Raw genomic sequence first — 20,909 nt, 5'->3', positions numbered from 1 at the left:
TGGCGTTCTCAAGCCAGGCCCCTCGTTCGGCATCTTCCAAATACCTGCTAACACGCTGTCTGACCAGGCCCAAGCGAGTCTATGGATTGAGCGGTCCACTGCAGGGTACCGCCAGCTGCATCGTGAGTGACTTCACTTCTCGACTTCCCTACCAACCACGCACGGCCGTTCTTTGGGCTGTCACCAGCAAGCCTCATCACGTCTTGAGCTTTTCTTCTGTCTCCACTGCCGAATAGGCGGCGACCGAAGACCACACACCTGACGTCGTGGGTCCTGTATGGTTGGATCTGCAACGCAACCCGGAACTGGATCCATCGCTTGTGCATCGTATGCGCATAGCCGCGAGGCTTCGAGAACAACACTTTTGAGTTTCTTCTTGCTACTAGCATCATGTACGTCTCCCCATCATATGGAGACCCTTCAACCCCGCCCACTGGTGGTTTTGAAAAAGACAGCCTCATCGACGAGTCTGGCTTCCAAAGAAGACACTACTGACTCAGCACGCTTTTCCAGGAAGTTCGGAAAGCACATCCAGAAACGGCAGCTGGAAATTCCAGAATACGCCGCCAGCTTTGTCGACTACAAAGCACTCAAGAAGGTCCTTATGCTTTCCCTGCTATCGAGGCTTCACTGATCATGAATTCCGTAGCTCATCAAGAAACTTAGCGCTACACCAGTGATACCTCCACAGAGCGAGGGTTTTCAACATGAATCTCTGGATCCGCAATCGTCTTTGCAGGCAAACAAGGCCACTTTCTTCTTCCGAGTGGTAGGTCTTTGTGCCAGCGACATATACATAGATTCTTACTTGATGCGCAGGAACGTGAGCTCGAAAAGGTCAACACGTTTTACCTACAGAAAGAGGCAGAGGTATGTTCAACTCGTTGTGTGTGGGGTGTTCAGCGCTCACCTCTGTCGCAGTTGCGTCTGCGCTTGACCACGCTTCTCGATAAGAAGAGAGTCATGCAACAACACCCGCAGTCTGTCTCCAAGACATCCTCGCGATATGTTGCCCTCGAGGAGGGGCTAAAGCAGTTTAGCATGGATCTTAACAAACTTGAGGTGATTGGTCCGCACGCACTCGGGGCTGCCCCCACTAACCTGACTTAGCAATTCGTGGAAGTGAACGAAACAGCCTTTTCAAAGATCCTCAAAAAGGTTTGATGCACCCACCCTCTGTTGTCAACGGCCTGCTAACATTGCCTAGTGGGACAAAACATCCAAAGTCCGTTACCATCACCTGCGCATCACCGACATTGGCTGACTCCATACCAGTCAAGGGAAAAGCAGCTTTACCTCGCGCGCGCCGTCGAAGTCCAGCCATGCTTCAACCGAGAAGTCATCAGCACGCTGTCCGACCAAGCAACTCAGGCACTCCTTGATTTCTCAGGATGGGCTGAAGGCGAAGGAGTACAAGCCCCTCATCCCACAGCCGAACCGCGCGTCTCCGAACCTGCTTTCGAAGCGAAACTCGAGCTCGACAACCAATTTGTGCAAGCCATCAACACCGCCAACCAAGGCAAGATAGAAGAATGCCTCGCTCGTCTATCGACCCTCCCCGATGCAAGCGACCACATCTCCAGGGCATTCCTCAGCACTGTTGCCGAAGCGCCAGAGTCTGCACTGAGGATTCTGCTCGATTCGAAACTTGTGAATCTTCAGCAAGAGGATGAGATCAACGAGCGAAATTGTCTCCATAAGTCGGCCATCAGCGGAAGGATCGAAGTACTCAAACTTGGCCTGTCGAGTAACGTGGATGTGCACGCGACGGACGTGTACGGCAGGATACCATTGCATTACGCCTGTATGCATGGGTACGTGGAGCTGGTGCAGGAACTCATAAACGCTGCTCCAGAAACAGTAAACTTCCGTGACCAGGACAGCTTCACGCCCCTCATACATGCCATCGTGCACTCAAAGCTCGCTTGTGTGGAGATACTCCTTTCGCGAGGTGCTGATCTTACGCGTCTGGGTCCTGGAGAGCATGTGCCGCTCAATCTCGCATGCCAATATGCATCGCTAGAGATCCTGGAACTCCTTCTACAAAGGTCAGCAGAGATGCTTTCGGATGCGGAAGGGCTGTTCCCTCAACACTTGGTGGCACGATCGGGCAAGACGCCAGAAGCCTTGCTAATGCTACGGAAATACGGCGCCGACCTCGACCAACCAGACAAACTCTATCAATGGACGCCACTCTTTCATGCTGCGAGCGAGGGTCATGTGGAGTGTCTTAAGACGCTACTTCAATGTCAAGTCGACGTAGACATTGTGGATGAGAAGGGTCTTTCCGCCATGTACTACGCGACATGGGAAGGGCATCTAGAGTGCATGCAGCTACTTGCTTCTGTTGGACGCGGTGTTGGGCTCATGACACAGAAACAGGCCTCGCCTCAAATATCCTCTCAGCTGTCCAGCTCAATGCCTACAGCCATGGATATTGAAGGCGATCCTGACGGCATTCCCGAGTTCATCCTACCACCACCGATCATACCCTTCCGACGATACGGCCACAACTTTCTGGACACGAAGACGTTCGTGGTCATCAATTTCGAGAAGGTGGGCAAGGATGCTATTCGATTCTATGACGAATCGAAGTACCCTGCTGCAAGGCTTACCATCTCTTCGAAGAGCTCCGATCTTATACCACGCAATATCCTGCTACCCATACAGGATGAGTTCAAGGTGATCTCTTTCCAGATCGAGAATCTCGATACCTTCTCTATTGACTTCGACGTATACCCTACAATAGGATCAAAGGTTATTGCTCGCAGTGTGGCTTCTTCAAAGGTATTTACGGAGCGTTCGAAAAGCACCGGCCGATGGCATCTCGAACTGTTTGACCCAAGGCTACGAGCCATTGGCAGAGTCACCTTCGATTTCCAGGTGGTCAAGCCGTTCCACGGAATTCCGCTTGAGATTACACACTTTGCAACTTACTGGAAGGCTACTAGTCAACTGGACTCACAGCCGCACACACTCATCACCGGGTCCAGCCTGTCTGGTGAATACGTACGCCTGTTCGTCCAACTGACTGCAGATGGCATACCGGTGCTACATCCGAGATGGAAGGTCAATCATCACGGGCTAGAAGTTCCGGTCAACATCCTTACGTATGCGCAATTCGCTGCGATCGGCGTCGCGCAAACAACCACGGCCGCAGACCAGCTTGCTGCGGAACTCGGCAACAATGGTTCGATCAATATACCGAATATCTATCAAATCATGGCATCTTCGTTCATTACGCTGAAAGATGCCTTGTCGGCACTTCCGGCTCACATTCATGTGGAGCTGCACGTTCTCTTCCCATCCCGGCTTGAAGAAGAACGCCTCAAACTCGGCCCCACGCACGACATGAACACTTTCGCAGACAAGATCTTATCTGTAGTCTTTGAACATGCACGTCGATTGAGAGAGCAAGGCGCGGGCGAGATAGACGGGACACTGAGGAGTGTGCTGTTCAGCTCCTTCAACCAGGACATATGCACGGTCATCAACTGGAAGCAGCCCAACTGTGAGTTCAATCATAGAACAATGAATGCAACAGATGCTGACATTGAGACAGATCCAGTTCTCCTCTGCAACGAGCTCGGAGCCGATACTTCGCAGTCGCCTTCTGGAAATACAAACATCATTCAAAGCAGCGGCCGCACGACAACGTCTGTAAAGGAGGCCGTGCAGATCGCTAGAGACAACAACTTCATGGGCCTGATTTGCAGTTCACGTTTACTGGTGAGAGAATTACGACTCATTACGCAGTCCCTGGTTCTAACAATGACTAGTCACTCGCTCCTGCCCTGATCGAATCGATCAAAACAGCCGGCCTTGTCCTCGTTACGGACATCACCGATTCCCCAGCCGAAGACGCCGCCCAACCCGCGAGCCTTCATGTGGCAAATCCGCGTCGACAGAACACACCCGACGGAGTCGATGGCTATCTCAAGGGCAACGGCGTACTCTGCTTCAACGAAACGGTCGACATGTAGACAGGGGTACGGGATGATGGTCAGTTTGGTAGATCGTATGTGGGCACATGGGTGAACGGATAATGGTGATGCAGTTCAGGCGTTGCGCAATAGACTGGATATCTCGCGGGGGAATTACTATACCAGTAGAGGAAAGGGTGTCATGATGCTTTCATTAACAAGTAGTAGCTGTTAGACGGCGTCCCTTATCCGGTGCAGCTGGTTGTGGATGCCGAATATTTTTCAAAGGCGCGCGTTATGTTAGCAAAACCGATATGCAAGTGAGATTGTTCAAGCAGTACCGTGTCTGGGCAAGGTGGTTTAGCATGTGATGGGGCTCGGCAGTGTCGATGGTCGCCGCAGACCGACAAGGGTGTGGCGTCCGGGTTTTGATTCGCGCGACGCCTCCATCGAAAAATGTCGAACGACGACATTTGTGGCTAGAAGCGCATGGTCTGTTGCCGCTTGTCGTTCGCTTTCGCATCTCTGTCTGAGCGCCCTACTCTCTGCAGTGCCTGGACCCTGCCGACCATGGTATACACATAATGTCGACTCTGAGCGCCCTTACTAGTCCGCTCCTCCGAAGGACGTGGACTTGCCGAGCTTGTATACGGTCCCAACGACACACGACGCCGCAGCGACAAGGCCTATGGCAACAGCGAAACACGTCGACCGGGCACAATGCATTCTCGACCCGGCTTGGAGCGCAGAGGACGTTTGCAAGCCAAGCCAGTGAGGCAGCCAATGCCACGGCCAAAGCTGCAGGGAGGGGCTCAAAGGGCAGCAAGAGAAGGAGACGACTGCTGATAACTGGAGGTGGAGTCGCAACCGGCGCAGCTATCGTCACAGTAAACGACGATGCCAAACACGCCTATGTGGCAGCGCAGCGCAGCTACAGGGTGGTTGCGACGCTGGTCCTCAACATAAGAGAGTAGGTGTCTGGTGCATTCCAATTGAACACTCCATAGCTGATATACTTGTCCCCGCAGCTATCGCGACATACTCAAGCGTGACGACGACCCAGACTACAACGAGCAACTCAAAGCCTGCCACCTCCGATGCGCCAAACGTACACTCCGCACGCTCGAGAAGAACGGCTCCATCTTCATAAAGCTGGGACAACATCTGAGCAGCATGAACTACCTCTTGCCGAACGAATGGTGCGATACCTTTATACCGCTACAAGACCAATGCCCGATATCCTCCTTCGAATCCATACAGGACATGTGCCGGCGAGACACGGGTCTGGAACTCTCAGACTTCTTCTCAGAGTTCGAGGAACGGCCCATAGGCGCGGCCTCACTGGCCCAAGTGCACCGCGCAACAGTCCGTGAGACTGGCCAGAAGGTCGCCGTCAAGGTACAACATCCAGCGCTAGACGAATGGGCCAAACTCGACCTAGCTTTGACGAGCTTCTCCTTCACCACGCTTAAGCGCTGGTTTCCCGAATACGATTTGACCTGGCTATCCGACGAAATGCAACTCTCTCTCCCACAAGAACTCGACTTCGCCCTTGAAGGGAAGAACGCTATGCGCGCACGTGAATACTTCTCCCACGTCCGCGATGTGCCCGTCGTCATACCTAAAGTTCTCTGGGCCAAACGCCGACTGCTGGTCATGGAATACGTATCCGGATTTCGGACAGACGACCTCAAGAGCTTGGATGAACATGGCATCGATAGGGATGAAGTGTCGGCAGCACTGGCTAGGATCTTCAACGAGATGATCTTCGGCAGAGATGCACCACTCCATTGCGACCCTCACGGCGGAAACATCGCTATTCGGCACAATCCCGCTCGCGGAGGCAAGGCCAACTTCGATGTCATCCTATACGATCATGGTCTCTATCGCGATATTCCCTTGCCCTTGCGACGCAACTATGCAAAGCTCTGGCTCGCCGTCTTGGACGCTGATGAAGCTGGTATGCGCAAGTACGCCTATCAGGTAGCAGGGATTAAAGAAGAGCATTTTCCTCTATTCGCGTCAGCGATTACAGGAAGAGACTATACCGTGCTCGCGAAGAAGGAGAGTGGCACAGGTGGTGTGATGACAAGCAGGACAAATGAAGAAAAGAAAGTCATTGGAGATGCTTTGGGAGACGGGTTGATTGAGAGCCTGATTGAGCTGCTTGGACAGGTTCCGAGGGTGATTCTGTTGATTTTGAAGACGAACGATCTGAGTAAGTCGTGCCATTATTCTCCATCAGACGTCCATACTGACTATTCTTCAAGCGCGCTCCTTAGACGAAGGTCTGCATACACGCCAAGGCCCCATGCGCACTTTTCTCATTCTAGCCCGGTATGCTAGTCGTACGGTTTACGAAGAGAGTCTGGACAACCTCAACGGCAGCGTGCTTTGGCCGAGCAACTTCCTTAGCTGGCTGGGCGCGTGGACGAGACACATGCGAGTCGAAATGCAATTGAGTGGATACGAGACGTACCTCAAACTACGGGCGCTGCTGGGTATGCAGAAGATTGAGATTGGGGATAGTTTTAGAGAGTAAGACAATGAGCGTGGAGTTTGGCGTGATAGAGATTAGATTTCAGCATATGGTTGCATTGGAGCAGGTGGATGGTTCGGACTAGATTAGGAGTACAGCGAGAAAAGTTCATTCTGAAACTCGATACTGAGATGGTCACATGTGGCGGTGCAGTATTACAGTGAAGTGACGGCAGTACCCACTCGGCCTGAACATACGGCAATACGGAACAGGCGGGACGTGATCTGAGCTGGACCATACATGTGGCGGTGCCGTTTACCCAGGAATGTGTGGCCTTGCATGTGGCTCGCGTCTAGACGAATGATAGTCTTGGTGTTTGACTGGTGGTTTACAGTGTGTTTGAGGCGAGGTCGGGTGATGGGGTGCAGCTGGGGCGTCGCAGCGAGCGCCCAGAAGCTGGAAACATGTACGGACAAGACCAAGAAAACGTAGATGGGACTGGAGACGGTTCCAGCACCATGTGCGGCAGCAAAGATGTGGTCGAGGGATACGCTGTTATTTCGGTCCATGGATATGCTAGCGGGCGGTGACAGGGAGGTCGGGCGGGTTTGACATCATCGATGCCATGCGTCTCGAGGGCCAACGCAATCCTGACAGACACGCGTTCGCCATCCAGACAAGGAGCACACCTGCCAGGAGTCCTGTTACTGCTATTCTGAACCGAATTCTCAGTGGAAAGCATATATCGCGAGTCGTTCGGCTCCAGTTGTCAGCAGTTCGCATCGGCCTCCCACCAGGCGGGGCAAGCGCCAAGGCAGCACAAGGCATCCTCGCGCAATCGCATCGTTCACGCCGCAGCGCTCAACGCCCTAGCCGCCGGGCCTGGACAGCAGAGACAGAGGCGGGATAGCGACTGGCAGCGATTGCAAAGGATTGTATAAGCAGCTGCCATCGCAGGCCGGGAGCTCTTCGGGCAGGACCGTGAACGCCCGCCGCATTTGCCTTTGTAGACTGCGCACGGCCGCCCTGGCACCGCACAGCCTCCTCCAGTACCTGTACTACACCCTCGTCGCTCCGCCGCAGCCCAGAGACGCCATACATCACCACCACGACGGCCCTCCGCGAAGAGGCCTCCGCAACCACCGCGAGCTCTGAGAGCCGCCCCCCGACCGCCGCCTCCAGCTCCCGCTCTCCCGCACCTGCGCGCCCTGCTCGTGCGCTGCATATCCGCGCATCATGGACGGCGCCGGCCAGCCCAACCTGCGCATCACCAGTACGTCTGACCACCCGTGACCCCCGAGACGACACTGACACGATGCAGTCATCGCCGCCGATGGGCTCTACAAGCGCGATGTGTTCCGTATGTATGCCCCCAGCCAGGCCCATGGCGTCACGTCGCTCATGCATGTGCTGCAGGATTTCCGGACCCCTTCGCCGTGGCCACGATCAATGGCGAGCAGACGCGCACCACGAGCGTCATCAAGAAGACGCTGAACCCCTACTGGAACGAGAGCTTCGACATGTATGCTGCCCCGAGCCCGCCCCTCGCCTCCCACGCTTTCGCATGACGCTAACACACGACACAGGAAAGTGAACGAAGAGAGCGTCCTCGCGGTTCAGATCTTTGACCAGAAGAAGTTCAAGAAGAAGGACCAGGGCTTCCTGGGCGTCATCAATGTCCGCATAGGGTCGGTGATAGACCTCGACGCGGGCGGGGATGGTAGGCCTGATCCATGCCGCTCCTGCGCCATATGCTAACAACCCCTCAGAGATGCTTACGCGCGATCTCAAAAAGTCCAACGACAACATGGTCGTCCACGGCAAGCTTATTCTCAACCTCTCTACTAACCTCACCGCGCCCATCAGCCAAGGCGGCCAGAACGCCACCCGCCCGACCGCATCCCCGCACCCATCCGTAAACGGGGCTCCTGCTGGCACTGTGCCAACTCCACAACAATCGACGACGAACCTTCACCCTCCTGACGTATATCCCGGCCAGCAACGACCGTCAGTCGCAGGCCAACCCGCTGCCCAGCGTCTCAGCCAAGCGCCTCCAGCAGGCACGCCAACCGGTCCGCCCGCTGGACCTGGTCCCGCACCAAATGGAGCAAACCCCGCTCGCAACAGCGGCGGTGCATACAGCGCCTTTGAGGATGCGCAAGGAAGACTACCGAATGGCTGGGAGCGCCGTGAGGACCACCTAGGGCGAACCTACTACGTCGACCACAACACCAGGCAGACCACCTGGATCAGGCCAGGCGCAGGCTTCAACGAAGCAGACCAGCGCCGAGATGTAGCTGCGCAGACTCAACAGGAGCGCATGCGACATCAGAACCGCATGTTGCCTGAAGACCGAACGGGAGCCAACTCACCTACCCTCACCGAGCGCCAGCCATCGCCGCCCGCTGGCTCAGCCAACGCCGCAAGCATGATGGCGACTGGAGCGACTACTGCTGGAACAGGAGAGCTCCCGTCTGGTTGGGAGCAGCGGCATACCCCGGAGGGCCGGCCATACTTTGTTGATCACAACACGCGAACGACAACATGGGTGGATCCGCGCCGACAACAGTACATTAGGATGTACGGTGGTCAGGCCGCGAACGGAAGCACAATCCAACAACAGCCCGTCTCTCAACTTGGACCACTACCATCTGGATGGGAAATGCGCCTTACCAACACGGCCAGAGTTTACTTTGTGGACCACAACACGAAGACCACCACGTGGGACGATCCGAGATTGCCTTCTTCGTTGGACCAGAACGTGCCTCAGTACAAGCGTGACTTCCGTCGCAAGCTCATCTACTTCAGATCGCAACCTGCACTGCGCATTGTCAGTGGCCAATGTCACGTCAAGGTGCGCCGAACGCATATTTTCGAAGACTCGTACCACGAGATTATGCGCCAGAGTGCTGCCGATCTCAAGAAGCGATTAATGATCAAGTTCGACGGTGAAGATGGTCTGGATTACGGAGGTCTTTCTCGAGAATTCTTCTTCCTGCTTTCCCACGAGATGTTCAACCCGTTCTATTGCTTGTTCGAATACTCTGCGCACGACAACTACACTCTTCAGATCAACCCTCATTCCGGCATTAACCCCGAACATTTGAACTATTTCAAGTTCATTGGTCGTGTTGTTGGTTTGGCCATTTTCCACCGCCGTTTCTTGGATGCCTTCTTCATTGGAGCTTTCTACAAGATGATCTTGAGGAAGAAGGTCGCACTCCAGGACATGGAGGGTGTCGATGCGGACTTCCATCGCAACTTGGAATGGATGCTGTAAGTTGAGTATCTGGTTTCAAATTGACATGAGCTAACAACGGTAGGAACAATGATATCACAGACGCTTTAGAGCTGACCTTTGCAACCGACGACGAACGTTTCGGTGAAACCGTCAGCATTGAGCTGAAGCCCGGAGGTGATGACATCGAGGTGACTAACGAGAACAAACACGAATACGTTGAGTATGTAACCCTGATCTTGCACTGTTCCAGAGTCGTGCTAACCGCTTAGGCTCATTACCGAATGGCGCATTCAGAAACGAGTTGAAGAGCAATTCCAGGCTTTTATCACCGGATTCCACGAACTCATCCCTGCGGATCTTGTGAACGTCTTTGACGAACGTGAGCTCGAACTGCTCATCGGTGGTATTGCGGATATCGATGTCGATGACTGGAAGAAGCACACCGATTACCGTGGCTACACTGAGAACGACGAGGTCATCCAGAACTTCTGGAAGTGCATTCGCAGTTGGGACGCTGAGCAGAAGTCCCGTCTCCTACAATTCGCTACTGGTACATCACGTATCCCCGTCAACGGATTCAAGGATCTGCAAGGTAGTGATGGACCGAGAAGATTCACGATCGAGAAGGCTGGTGAGCCCAACCAATTGCCAAAATCACATACATGGTATGATACCCATCCAAGTCAATACGCGCGTCAATTACTAACAAAGTGCTCAGTTTCAACCGTCTCGATTTACCACCGTACAAAACGTTCGAAGCACTCAACCAGAAACTTACAATTGCTGTTGAGGAAACCGTCGGTTTCGGACAAGAATAAACACATTGCTGTCCAGGAGAAGCCGTGCGCGTTGACTGCAGTTGCGGTCGAGGAAACGTGGAAGATTACTACATGGCGTTGTCGTCCTTGTACAAAATCTGCGAAAGGAAAGGAGCATCATTAGTATATGGCGAGAGCACGCTCCTTGGGATGGTATATGATACTTGGTTTTTCAGAACTTGTCTCTAATCTGGCTCACCTCCAGTGTATGCGTGGGATATATTTGCATTGCTTGCACGTGCGCATGTGGCGTTTTGGGGTTGAGAGGATTGGAAGTAGGATAGCGCTTTTGTTACGTGAGCGCTGCGTCAATCGAAGATGATGATGTATGAAAGGAGTCTACGTGATATTTTGACATGTCTGATGTATGTTGAATTGGTGTGTGCTAGGTTTCAGTTACTACTTTTTTGGTGGCATGATGTCGTTCACATGAATCTGAGTAGTCTGATGGCCTTTCGTGGAGGTAATCCGGAGGAACATATATCAGTCCACCGCGGCACGGCACATGATCTTTCGATGTAATTTCCAAACTCATCGGGAACTCATCTACATGTGCCAGCCACGGGCCTCAAGTGCGTGGATAGCGAGATTTGGGGAGCGAACGCCCGTGCTTGCCGATCAGTCACCACGATGAGGCTGTTTGTTGGATAACAATTCCATCGACGCTAGCACACAACGAAGAACCTCAGCGTCTTTCGGCAGAAGCCGAGTTATGGGCACGGAATGCATAGCAACATGTCATGAGATGTGGGTTCACGATGTATAGTTGCCCATGTTAAGATCTCGCAAAGTACGGAGATGCGCCATAGATCGTTAGCTAGCTGCAAGCATCGAGCCATAGAGGAAGGGGCGCAGTTCCGGCGGCCGTATTATAGCCTCTTCTTGGCGCCCATCCCCTTTGTAACGGCTTTGATCCCCGTCGCTGGTTCGTGAAGTGACCAGCACCCTGGCGTTCATCATGCCCGCTGGCCAATTAACATCCTGACTCGGGTAGCTTTGACAAGCGAAATGCAAGCTGCTCTGTTGTGGCTTTCCTCCGGCGTCGTCGTCTTCACTATTTGCACCACCACACGCCCATGCAGGTTTCCGGGCAATGCTGTGCTTGCATGTGCCAGCTCAGCTGCGTCCTACCCACCTCCCATCGAGCGGCGAAGGAAACAATAGTGGATACACCAGACAAGAGGCAAAAAATACGCTCTTGGTGCATTGAAATCACTAATTTTAGTTTTGGGAGGGAGGAGACAGCGTCCGGCGCGCTAAATCACCTCTCTTCCGCTATTATCTTCCGAGCCTGGCACACACTAAGCGACACGGCGTTAGCCCCGTGTCTTGAGCAGATGCGCGGCAAGGGGAAGCACTGATGCTTTTTGTCTGTCGCCTTGACTCTCAGTCTTGGTACTTCCGGGGAAAGGGGATTAAGGTTATTGGTTTTGTTTGGTGTTTGACAAGAGGGGATTAGGGATTGCGGGTTTCCCGAGGGGTGGAAAGTTTAAATCATGGCCTTTCTTTTACTCCCCTGTCGTCGCTGTCTCTTCTCTTCCTCTTCTTCTTCTCGTCGTCGCACTCCTCGAAGTCTATCCGTCCTCCTACCTTTCTCGGTGATATTCACTACTCAGACTACGATACCCACCATTCGCTTTGGGCATCAACGGTTTTACAGCTTAATACCCTTTTAATTTGAACCGACTTCCTCGATATCTATACCTACTTCACCCTTCCGAACCAATCGTCGAATATCAAGATGCGTTTCATCACTGCTATTGCCTTTGCCGCCACTGCCAGCTTCGTTGCTGCGCAGGACAAGTGCGACGCCCAGAACATTGTCGACACCTGTGTCCAGGGCTACCAAGGTCGTATCGATGACTGCAACAAGAACGGCAACGACTTCATCTGCCTCTGCGACGTCTACCGTGACGTTCTCGTCTGCTACAACAACTGCCCTGGTAAGTCAACCTACTAAACGACAAAGAAGTCAGCAGATGATCTAACCTATTGCTTTAGACTCCCTCGAGAAGCCTCCCGTCCAGAACACCGTAACCTCCTACTGCGGTGCCGCCGAGCCCCTCCGCGCCGCTGCTTCCTCCTCCATGGCTTCCGTTGCCAGCGTCGCTGCCACACAATCCCACGCTGCTGCTAGCGCTACCAGCGCCATGACCAGCGCTACTGGCACTGGATCCGAGTCCGAGTCTGCGCCCAGCGCGACTGCCAGCAGCTTCGAGGGTGCCGGTAGCTCTTTCGGTGTACCTGCCGGTGCGGCCATTGTTGCCATGTTCGCTGGTCTGTTGTAGAGTAGCATGTTCGAGAGATGGACTTGTGGTTCGTGTAGTTGTGAATAGGATAATCTTTAATCGGGGATACGAAGTGTTGGCGATTGCTGGACAACTTGGACTGTGTGCGTGAGTGATGTGTGTCTCGTGATGTTCGTTTTATTGTTGTGGTAATCGATGCTTCAATATCTCGGTATCTAAGAGATAGGTCTCTGCTTTATGACTTGTCCAGGAAAGTGTGATGCGAGTAACAGGATTGAAATGGTGAGTATGATGTAGGTGACATCTAGTAGAATTTGAATATGGACTGATCATTTAGGCTCTATATTCTCAGCAACCCTTATTGCAAGGAAATGACACGCACGTACAACTAAACAGTCCCCATGCTCCTCGCTTTTGCTCGATACCGAAAAGATATGGCCGACCACCGAAAGAAACAAAACGCCATTTTTCCATGCACATGCAACTCCAACACCACTTGTGTCAACACATCTACTCCTCGTCGATAACACGGCCCCACTCGTGTCCCTCCATACCGTCGCTACCCCACATGATGCCCTTGAGGGAGCTCTTGAAGTAGCTCGCGTACGCGCCAGAGTCGCCCTTGACCATAGGGACCTCGATATCCTTTCCTCGGAAGTGGATCTGGCTAATAGGAGCAACGAACCACGCCGTACCAGCCGCAAAAGCCTCGACAAGACGGCCCTCCTTGGCCGCCTCCTCAATCTCAAAGACGTTGAACTTGCGCTCAACAACCTCGAGAGTCTCCAAATCGGCTGAAGGGGACGAAGAAGTGAGTCTTGAGCGGGCGAGTTCTAGGATGGATCTCCTTGTGACACCGTCGAGGACAATACGCTCGTTGAGGTCGGCAGTGACAAGCTGTAGCTTTCCCTCCTTGGTCTTCCACACAACGAAGAAGTTGCTCGCGCCTGCCTCGGTGATGGTGCAGTCGTCGCCGAAGAGCCAGAGGATCTGGTGGTATCCTCGCTTTCTCGCTTCGCCTTGGGCAACCAGCGAGGGACCATAGTTGGCACCAACTTTGGCGTAACCGAAACCGCCGGGCCATGCGCGGCACATGTCGTCTTGGGAAGCGAGCAGTTTGATACCACCGCTCATGTCGCCCATGGGTGCGAAGCAGCACAGGATGACGAACAGAAGAGCCTCTTTCGGTCGCTCAACACCGAGAGCGGGGTCGGAAGCAATCATGGTGGGACGAATGTAGAGGAACTGTCCTGGTCGGTCCTTGGGGAGCCATTTGGCACCATCGGTGGCACAAAGCTTGACAATGAGCTTGAGGAGTTCCTCGGGGTCGAATGCGGGGAGAGCGATACGGTTCGTGGACATGAGCATGCGGCGGCAGTTCAGGTCTGGGCGGAAAAGACGAAGTTTGCCGTCGTATCCCCGGTACAGCTTCATGCCTTCGAAACATTCGGTTGCGTAGTGCAGGCATGAGGCTGTGGGTGCGAGAGAAAGCGGACCGTAGGGCTTGAGCTCAGGTGCTGCCCAGCCGGACTCGACATTCCATTGAGCTTGCACCATGTGGTCGGTGCAGACCTTCTGGCTGGCCATCTCTGCTGAGCCTACAGCGGGAACGGAGCGCGGGGTGCTGGTGTATGTGCAAGAAACCTTGGAGGCATCGAGTTCAGCGAGAGGTGCGTCGACGACATCTTGGCTTTTGCTTGCGGGCTCGTTTGGTGGTGTGGCAGTGATGGAGTTTGTGAGCGATGCAGAGTCGATTTGTGCTGGGGCGTTCTTGAGAAGCGCAGATTTGATGCCGTCTTGGGTAAGTTCGGTAACAGTCTCGATATGGTTCGGGGGTGTGACGGCGCTGGGTGCCATGATTGCTGTGTGTAAGATCGGGTAGTCGTTAAGCTATCAATTGAGATAGCAACGGGTAGACAAAGAATCTAGGGTTGCTTCTGTATGGTAGGGAAGTAAGTAGTTCAATGTGGGATGAGAAGATGGGTACCTGACGTGCTCTTATACAAAGGCCTTGAAAAAATTCGGTCAAGAGTCACACGCGTCCCTATCACACGCGCGGGAGCAAACCCACCTACCCGAACGATCCATCGATGTAATGTCTGCCCAGCCGCCTGCGGATTACGGCGGCGGTCTAGTGTGTTCCCTTCAAGAATGCAAAGATAAAGGGTTCCACTTGCAGCCGATTTAGACCCTCTCTCCAGAGAAACCAGTCTGGAGACTGATTGCGCCCGTTTGCCTCTTCCTTCTATGACATCAAACGTCTTTCTCGTTGGTTGGACATCACACAAGCAATTTGCCGTCGAAGAGAACGCCGAAAGACGCGTCTTCCAGAAGCCGTCGAAACCGGGGTCGTGACGTTAGCGTACCTGAGGACTAAGGATGCGCATGGCGGGCGTAGGGCGTGTGTGCCGAGCCTGCGGTATCCTTGTACCTACCGCTAGTATCCGCGACCAGTTCGCGCGTCCGATCCCCGGACATGGAGATGGGGGATTGTATAACAAGCGGTGCAATATCGGGCCTGTTTAAATGTCGGGGTAGCACGAGTGATGATGCGCAGTATCTGCGATGTCGGACTGAACTTCCAGAGCATGAAGTTGGGGTCTCGTGGGAGAGGGCGACGTAGCTCGGTAATCAGCGGTACAAGCGATGGGGAACTTCACCGCAGGGAAAAAAATGCTCAAGTGACCTTTTCAAAACAACAGGGTATCATATTCTACGACGGCCATGCCGATTGCAGTCTTTTCAATGGCGCTATCTACCGAAGCCCCGTCACGATGCCTGCACGTACTTCTGTATGGGTTTCCGTACATAGCCCGCCACCACCTCTATCCGTCGCAAAGTGAACTTCACGATGCCGGAGATGACAACGGATCGCTGACCTGACTCGCCGCCAATGTCTGGCTTGCCCTCAAGCTATCGATGCCCTTCATGATGCCATCTGCAACCTCGCCAACTCGTCCTTCAAGCGTGCTGAAGTCCATCCTGCTGATTGCAGCATTGATTTGTTCCGTTACAAGTTCGTCCTGCACGACTTCCGCTGTAACCTTGCCCTCCGTTCTCCAGTATTCCTCGCGCACGCCTCGCAACGCTGGATCGCGGTTTACCGAGTTTGTAAGTAGAGCAAGCGCGCGCATCTTGTTGAAGGTGTCTTCGGACGTTCGTGTGGTTGCTTCGATGCGTTCGGCGATGGATACAGGCTTGGCGAGCCAGCGGTTCGTGCTTGTAGCCCAGAGGACAAATGCGAAAGCCATGTCTACCACTGCGAAGGTGACGTAGCGTAGAAAGCGGACACGCCAGTAGGCCGAATCGATATCTTGCACGTACTGTGCGCGCTTGTTGAGCGTGATGTCGTACGTGCCCATGTACCACACTTCCACCACCATCATGAGCAGTCCCACAATCGTTGCGTGTGTGCGGAACCGCGAGCCTTCACTTCCCACAAGCGATGACGTCGCGAGACCAAGAACCCCTAGTTGAAATATGTGCGATGTGACGATCTTGGGGAGCGAGTACAAGAAGTGGTTTTGCTGGTCGTTTCCGTTGGCTGTGGTGCACCAGACACAGTTCAACAGCGTGTCCGGGCCATATGCCAGGTATAACAGTTTGTTGCGCACACTCGAGGTGAACTTTGTCCGCAAGGCATCGTCCTCGTCTGTAAGCGGCCGGAGGTGCCGTAGCCGCGCAAACAAGACACTCGTCTCGGTCCGTATGTGGCTCTGTGTCTTGAGAAATATGTTGTCCGGTGCGAACCGCGACAAGGAAAGAATGAGGCACGCGACAGCGCTCGCGAAGAGCAAGTTCAGCGCCTGCTGGACTCTCGGGGGCGTCGGCCGTATTGGTACGCTTCGTCCGGTCGCGCGCGCGAGATTGATCCAGTCGAGGACGCGGGGTATAAGGAAGGGCCCGAAGATGATGAGGATGGAGTGGACATTCTGGGGGAGAAACGTCAGGCGCGGGATGACGACGTAGGACACTACCAGCAGCACAATCGAGCGCACGTTGAACATTGTGGGTGTCGCGTTATCATGGGCGAGTCGGCGAGGGCTGTGGTGTCGCTGAGGACATGTGTCCTTGCATTCGACCAAACGTGTGGGTGACGTGTGAGCGTCGGCGGAACTGAAGCGCGATCACACGTGTTAACGCGCTAGTATTGAATCCCCAACTCCAACATGACTGTCAGACCTCAACACTCACTCGATCCAGATTTGTACAGCTTCACACTTGGTTCTCCGCGGCCTTTGCCTATTAATCTAACCTGTCGTCACGCTTATGTGCAAGTTACATCAAAGGCTGACAGCTTCACGACCTTCCCAACATGTCCGTCGTGATGGCTTGGATGACTTTGGGCGATACATTACCGGCAAAACTCCTGTCTTCCTGACCTCTTCGCTATTGCATTACTTGTATCTATCCTAGTAGCCATATATCGCTGAGAATGACTGATCGCCTCCCAAACACGCAGAAGCAGGCTACCAGCATAGACCAGCTCTCCATGGAAGATGTGCCGGTAGCTCGCGAAGACGACATCCCAGACATCTGGCCCGTCGAGTGGGGAACAACTAATCTCGATTCCGCACTCGCACTTTTCCACTTAGCACAGTGCGACAAGGCTCTCGATGGGAGAGCATGGAACCCTCTTGTGGTGAACTGGACTAGCGAAGATATGGCGGCAGTCGAAGCGCTCTTCCCAAGGAGAACATGGCCCGAGATGCTATATTATCCAAATCTAGTTGCGTATGCACGATACGTCAACGGATATTAGACTTCTCCATGGAGAAGTTGGCTCCGGATCCCGTATGTTCTAGCTGTAGCCTGGCAGAAGGGGGTTTTAACAGCTTCGTTAAAGAAACCAAATTATCCACTGCTGAGATATGATAGCTATGTACCGGGATTCGAATATGCTCCTTCTACATACTCGTAAGTAGCTCAGAAATGTATCCATCTCACATATGTCCCTCCTCCACAAATCTACCCTGTATGGGTCTCCTATTGTCTCTCCCGGGAGATCCATGTGTTGGTGACTGAGCATAGAAATGCGCTGGAGTGTGCGTAGTGCTGATGTTGCGGGGTTGTTCGTCGCCACTATATTGAGTCCTTGTCGGACTTCCTTGGTTGTCGGGGAACAAAGGTGGGGAGTATTGCGCACGCGTCGATGGATCGCTGGGTCGTGGGTAGTAGATTGGAACCTGCTGTTGAGGCGCATCACTCGGAGACTGTCGTGCTGTGGTTGGAGTGGGATACGAATGTTGACCGTCTTGGCTCAGTGCAGAATGAGGATATTGAACCTGGGTGCTCCAAGGACCTGGCGGAGAGTTGCGAACGTCGTCGGTAAAGAATTGCTCTCCAGGTGGTGACCGACCTGTGTGCCCCCCTTCAACAGGAGATATGTATGGGGGAGCGTGACCGTACGAGGGAGGGCCTTGAGCCGAGTAGGGCGAGTTGTATTCGTGGCTAGCGGAGTGTGAGTGTTGTTGAACATGACCAGGATAATGAGCAAGGGCGATAGAACCTGCCTGATCGTGCATGGAAACATACTTGCTAGCATCTGTGTCGGCCATCTCATGGGGAACCGTGGTGGCAAGTTCAGCAGGTGGGAGACTAGATGGAGTCTCGGCCTCTTTCTTCTTCAAAGACTTCTTTCGTCGGTGTAAGCAGAAGAGTATAAGACACAGAAGAACAATTAGTGCCACCAGTCCTCCAACTGTGCCGCCAGCGATGGCTGCTACGTTTGACTTCTTTGAGCTTCCACCAGATGCTGACTCTGTAGCTGAGGGAAGAGAGCGAGTTGCCGATCTTGCTGTGAAAGTAGGTTTGAGTGTATAGTAAGTAGCGAGATCTGGATGGCCCCAGGTTGCTGGCGAAGTCTTTGTAGCACCTCCGGTAGGCCTGTTCTTATTAGCTGTGACAACTTTTGATATGGACCGTAAAGACGTACCCGCCTCCAACTGCGGCAATAATAGGTGAAGGTACTACGTAGTCGTCTAGCTGAGGGCTAAACTTGTCCCAAAGCTTCGAGTCTCCACCGTTGTATCCTAAAACCATGTTGTGTTGTCCTTGTCCCTCGGGTGCATCGCATTTGTCGTAGAGGGGAAACCAGCCGCCTATGACTAACATCTGCGCATGGTTGACGACGTTTGCGCTACAACCGCCGTGACCAACTTGAGAGGGAACGTCATCACTGCTGAAGACCTTGATCCATGTGAATGATGGAAGCGATAGGATGTAGACGTCGTCGTACGCTGCTGCTTTTTCGAAGCCGTGTCCACCATACAGGTATCTGTTGCCCGTCAGCATAACTCGAGCAATATAGCGCACTTTGTATACTAAGTCTACAGACGATACTGCAACAGTGGCAGCGTATCATAGCGAAGCGACGTCTGATATTCTGAGCAATCTTGGGGTATCTCAGGCTTCGGTGACCTTTTTTTGTTTGTATATTGACGATCTCCAGAGCCGGCTTCAGGTGTTTCACAGCTGTACGACCAGAAATATTTGCTTACATGTTGAAAGACGACTGGTCATCGGGCCAGGTGACATCAGCACAGAATTGCCTCCGGGTGTCAGGTATATCGCCGGAAGCAGTCTGTGTATACCATTTCGATGAAGCCATATCGTAGACATGTATGGTCTAGATAGATTAGCTGTGCCAAACATAACAGCTCTCTCGATGACATACACTCATGTTTGCCTGATACGACTAGTTAGCACGAAGACTTAGCTGGGGTTTCATCTGCACCTACTGCGTCAAAGCTACCGTTGCGGTACGAGTCTTCGATGCCACCGAAATAAACAAGCACACCGCTATCTGAGACAGGTAGAAATACTAGTTGTCCTTCAGCTCTCCCAATATCATCTGGACCGGTTGTATTCTGTAAGTCGCCGGTAGACATGTCAAATCGCATCAGACCGGTCGTAGCCATTGGGGGTCCAGTCCAACCGGGTGTTGTTTTGTTGCTGAGCCAGCCGCCAAAGTAGAATCCCAGCCCACGACTTTCGACTTGCGTTCCTGCGCCATACGATACTCGTTGCGGGTTCTTTTCGCCAATTGTTTCAGTAGTATTCCATTGGTTGAGAAGAACATCGTAGGTCCACATGCTGAAATCCATGGGGCTAGTGCCTGGGGCAAACTCTCCACCGAATTGATAGAAGCATTTGTTCGTTTCATCTGCCCAAGTATAGCCGCCTGAAACGGTAGGTATATGACCGGGCTTTGAGTACGCGGACTGCATTGGCATTCCCGCATCGACGGTCGAAGTGTTCAAATCACTGAACAAAAGCCAATCATCTAGGGATCGATAGTTAGACAGCTGAGACAGAATCTAGAAGTATTCCAAGCTTCACTTACTTGAGTAGTTTGACCTGAAGGGGACTTGTCCGATCATGCCGCCATCGATGTAAAGCCTTGAGTCGACCTGCGCCGTTGAGTGACCCCATCGTCGACAGAATCCTTTGACGGGATCATCCTGCTGTGATGACGATTGGGTGATTAGGCTAAGTAGAACAAGCACGCCTGGAAGATTGAAGGCCATGATATGCATTCATGACGTTCCTGAACATGCACACGTGAGACGCAGGAAATGCGAGAGGTCTGTATTTCAAAGCAATGACAGCTGTAGGATGCCGTAGAAAGAGGGGCGGGCCGCAGACGTTAGAGTGGAGATGTGTAGGCCTGTGATTGTGCTTCACAGAAGGCACCAGGAGCGTGTAGGTGGAAGGTCCGCGATTGTCGTTCGTGGCGCACTTCGTTGGGATGCAATCCGGTTTACCGATCTGACTGCATCGTAATATTGCTAGGCGACCCTCTTCTCAGCCATACAAGCAGCGGTGGGACGCAGGTCGCCAATGGAGTCACAGCATAGGAAACACGAGTGATCTGCAGGCCCGACAGAGGCGTCTGACCGAAGAAAGACATAGGTCTGGGTTAGAGTCAGCGAAAATGCGGCGCCGACCTGCCAAGTGTGCCCTGCTGCGACGAATACCGCGTGTGGCATGGACGACCGAATCAAAGCAACAGGTTAAGAAAATGCCGTTATTGGGACCAGTGGTCTGGCGTCGTACTCAGGCTGAATCCGAAGCCGCTTCTCAGCCGCTCTCTTGTCCGCCAATCCAAAGCTGCGTATCTCGCTTCTTGTGGAGTGACACAGGGTGGAGGCGCGGGGAGTCTTTCAGCTGGGTGTTCCAGCATTACTCGTAGCCATT

At 53.3% G+C, this 20,909-nt stretch overlaps 7 protein-coding genes across 7 annotated transcripts; 4 read left to right on the top strand and 3 right to left on the bottom strand.

Annotated features, from left to right (window-relative positions):
* Nucleotides 1-409: 409 nt before the first annotated feature.
* Nucleotides 410-3,983, top strand: J4E90_002064 (uncharacterized protein; the record flags this gene model as incomplete). Its single annotated transcript, XM_051431646.1, has 5 exons — nt 410-598; nt 650-769; nt 820-1,062; nt 1,276-3,729; nt 3,780-3,983. The coding sequence occupies 5 exons, from the start codon at nt 410-412 to the stop codon at nt 3,981-3,983; spliced, it is 3,210 nt and encodes a 1,069-aa protein (XP_051294780.1).
* A 524-nt stretch (nt 3,984-4,507) lies between these two features.
* On the top strand, nt 4,508-6,465 carry J4E90_002063 (uncharacterized protein; the record flags this gene model as incomplete). The annotated part of the gene is made up of 3 exons (XM_051431645.1): nt 4,508-4,893; nt 4,952-6,141; nt 6,194-6,465. 3 exons carry the CDS (start codon nt 4,508-4,510, stop codon nt 6,463-6,465), a joined length of 1,848 nt encoding a protein of 615 aa, XP_051294779.1.
* Nucleotides 6,466-7,638: 1,173 nt separating this feature from the next.
* On the top strand, nt 7,639-10,461 carry J4E90_002062 (uncharacterized protein; the record flags this gene model as incomplete). The annotated part of the gene is made up of 8 exons (XM_051431644.1): nt 7,639-7,675; nt 7,724-7,762; nt 7,819-7,924; nt 7,989-8,122; nt 8,172-9,678; nt 9,726-9,863; nt 9,913-10,308; nt 10,362-10,461. The coding sequence occupies 8 exons, from the start codon at nt 7,639-7,641 to the stop codon at nt 10,459-10,461; spliced, it is 2,457 nt and encodes an 818-aa protein (XP_051294778.1).
* A 1,741-nt stretch (nt 10,462-12,202) lies between these two features.
* On the top strand, nt 12,203-12,749 carry J4E90_002061 (uncharacterized protein; the record flags this gene model as incomplete). Its single annotated transcript, XM_051431643.1, has 2 exons — nt 12,203-12,404; nt 12,463-12,749. 2 exons carry the CDS (start codon nt 12,203-12,205, stop codon nt 12,747-12,749), a joined length of 489 nt encoding a protein of 162 aa, XP_051294777.1.
* Nucleotides 12,750-13,220: 471 nt separating this feature from the next.
* On the bottom strand, nt 13,221-14,567 carry J4E90_002060 (uncharacterized protein; the record flags this gene model as incomplete). The annotated part of the gene is made up of 1 exon (XM_051431642.1): nt 13,221-14,567. The coding sequence occupies one exon, from the start codon at nt 14,565-14,567 to the stop codon at nt 13,221-13,223; it is 1,347 nt and encodes a 448-aa protein (XP_051294776.1).
* Nucleotides 14,568-15,556: 989 nt separating this feature from the next.
* Nucleotides 15,557-16,717, bottom strand: J4E90_002059 (uncharacterized protein; the record flags this gene model as incomplete). Its single annotated transcript, XM_051431641.1, has 1 exon — nt 15,557-16,717. The coding sequence occupies one exon, from the start codon at nt 16,715-16,717 to the stop codon at nt 15,557-15,559; it is 1,161 nt and encodes a 386-aa protein (XP_051294775.1).
* Nucleotides 16,718-17,970: 1,253 nt separating this feature from the next.
* Nucleotides 17,971-19,816, bottom strand: J4E90_002058 (uncharacterized protein; the record flags this gene model as incomplete). The annotated part of the gene is made up of 6 exons (XM_051431640.1): nt 17,971-18,161; nt 18,437-18,507; nt 18,646-18,987; nt 19,211-19,338; nt 19,387-19,398; nt 19,451-19,816. The coding sequence occupies 6 exons, from the start codon at nt 19,814-19,816 to the stop codon at nt 17,971-17,973; spliced, it is 1,110 nt and encodes a 369-aa protein (XP_051294774.1).
* Between the last annotated feature and the right edge of the window lie 1,093 nt (nt 19,817-20,909).

The sequence above is a fragment of the Alternaria incomplexa genome (genome assembly GCF_024043165.1).
Source record: "Alternaria incomplexa strain BMP 0042 chromosome Unknown scaffold_2, whole genome shotgun sequence".
Taxonomy (NCBI): Eukaryota; Fungi; Ascomycota; class Dothideomycetes; order Pleosporales; family Pleosporaceae; genus Alternaria; species Alternaria incomplexa.
The sequence above is the reverse complement of the archived record's forward strand: the minus strand, read 5'-3'. Positions and strand labels throughout refer to the sequence as shown.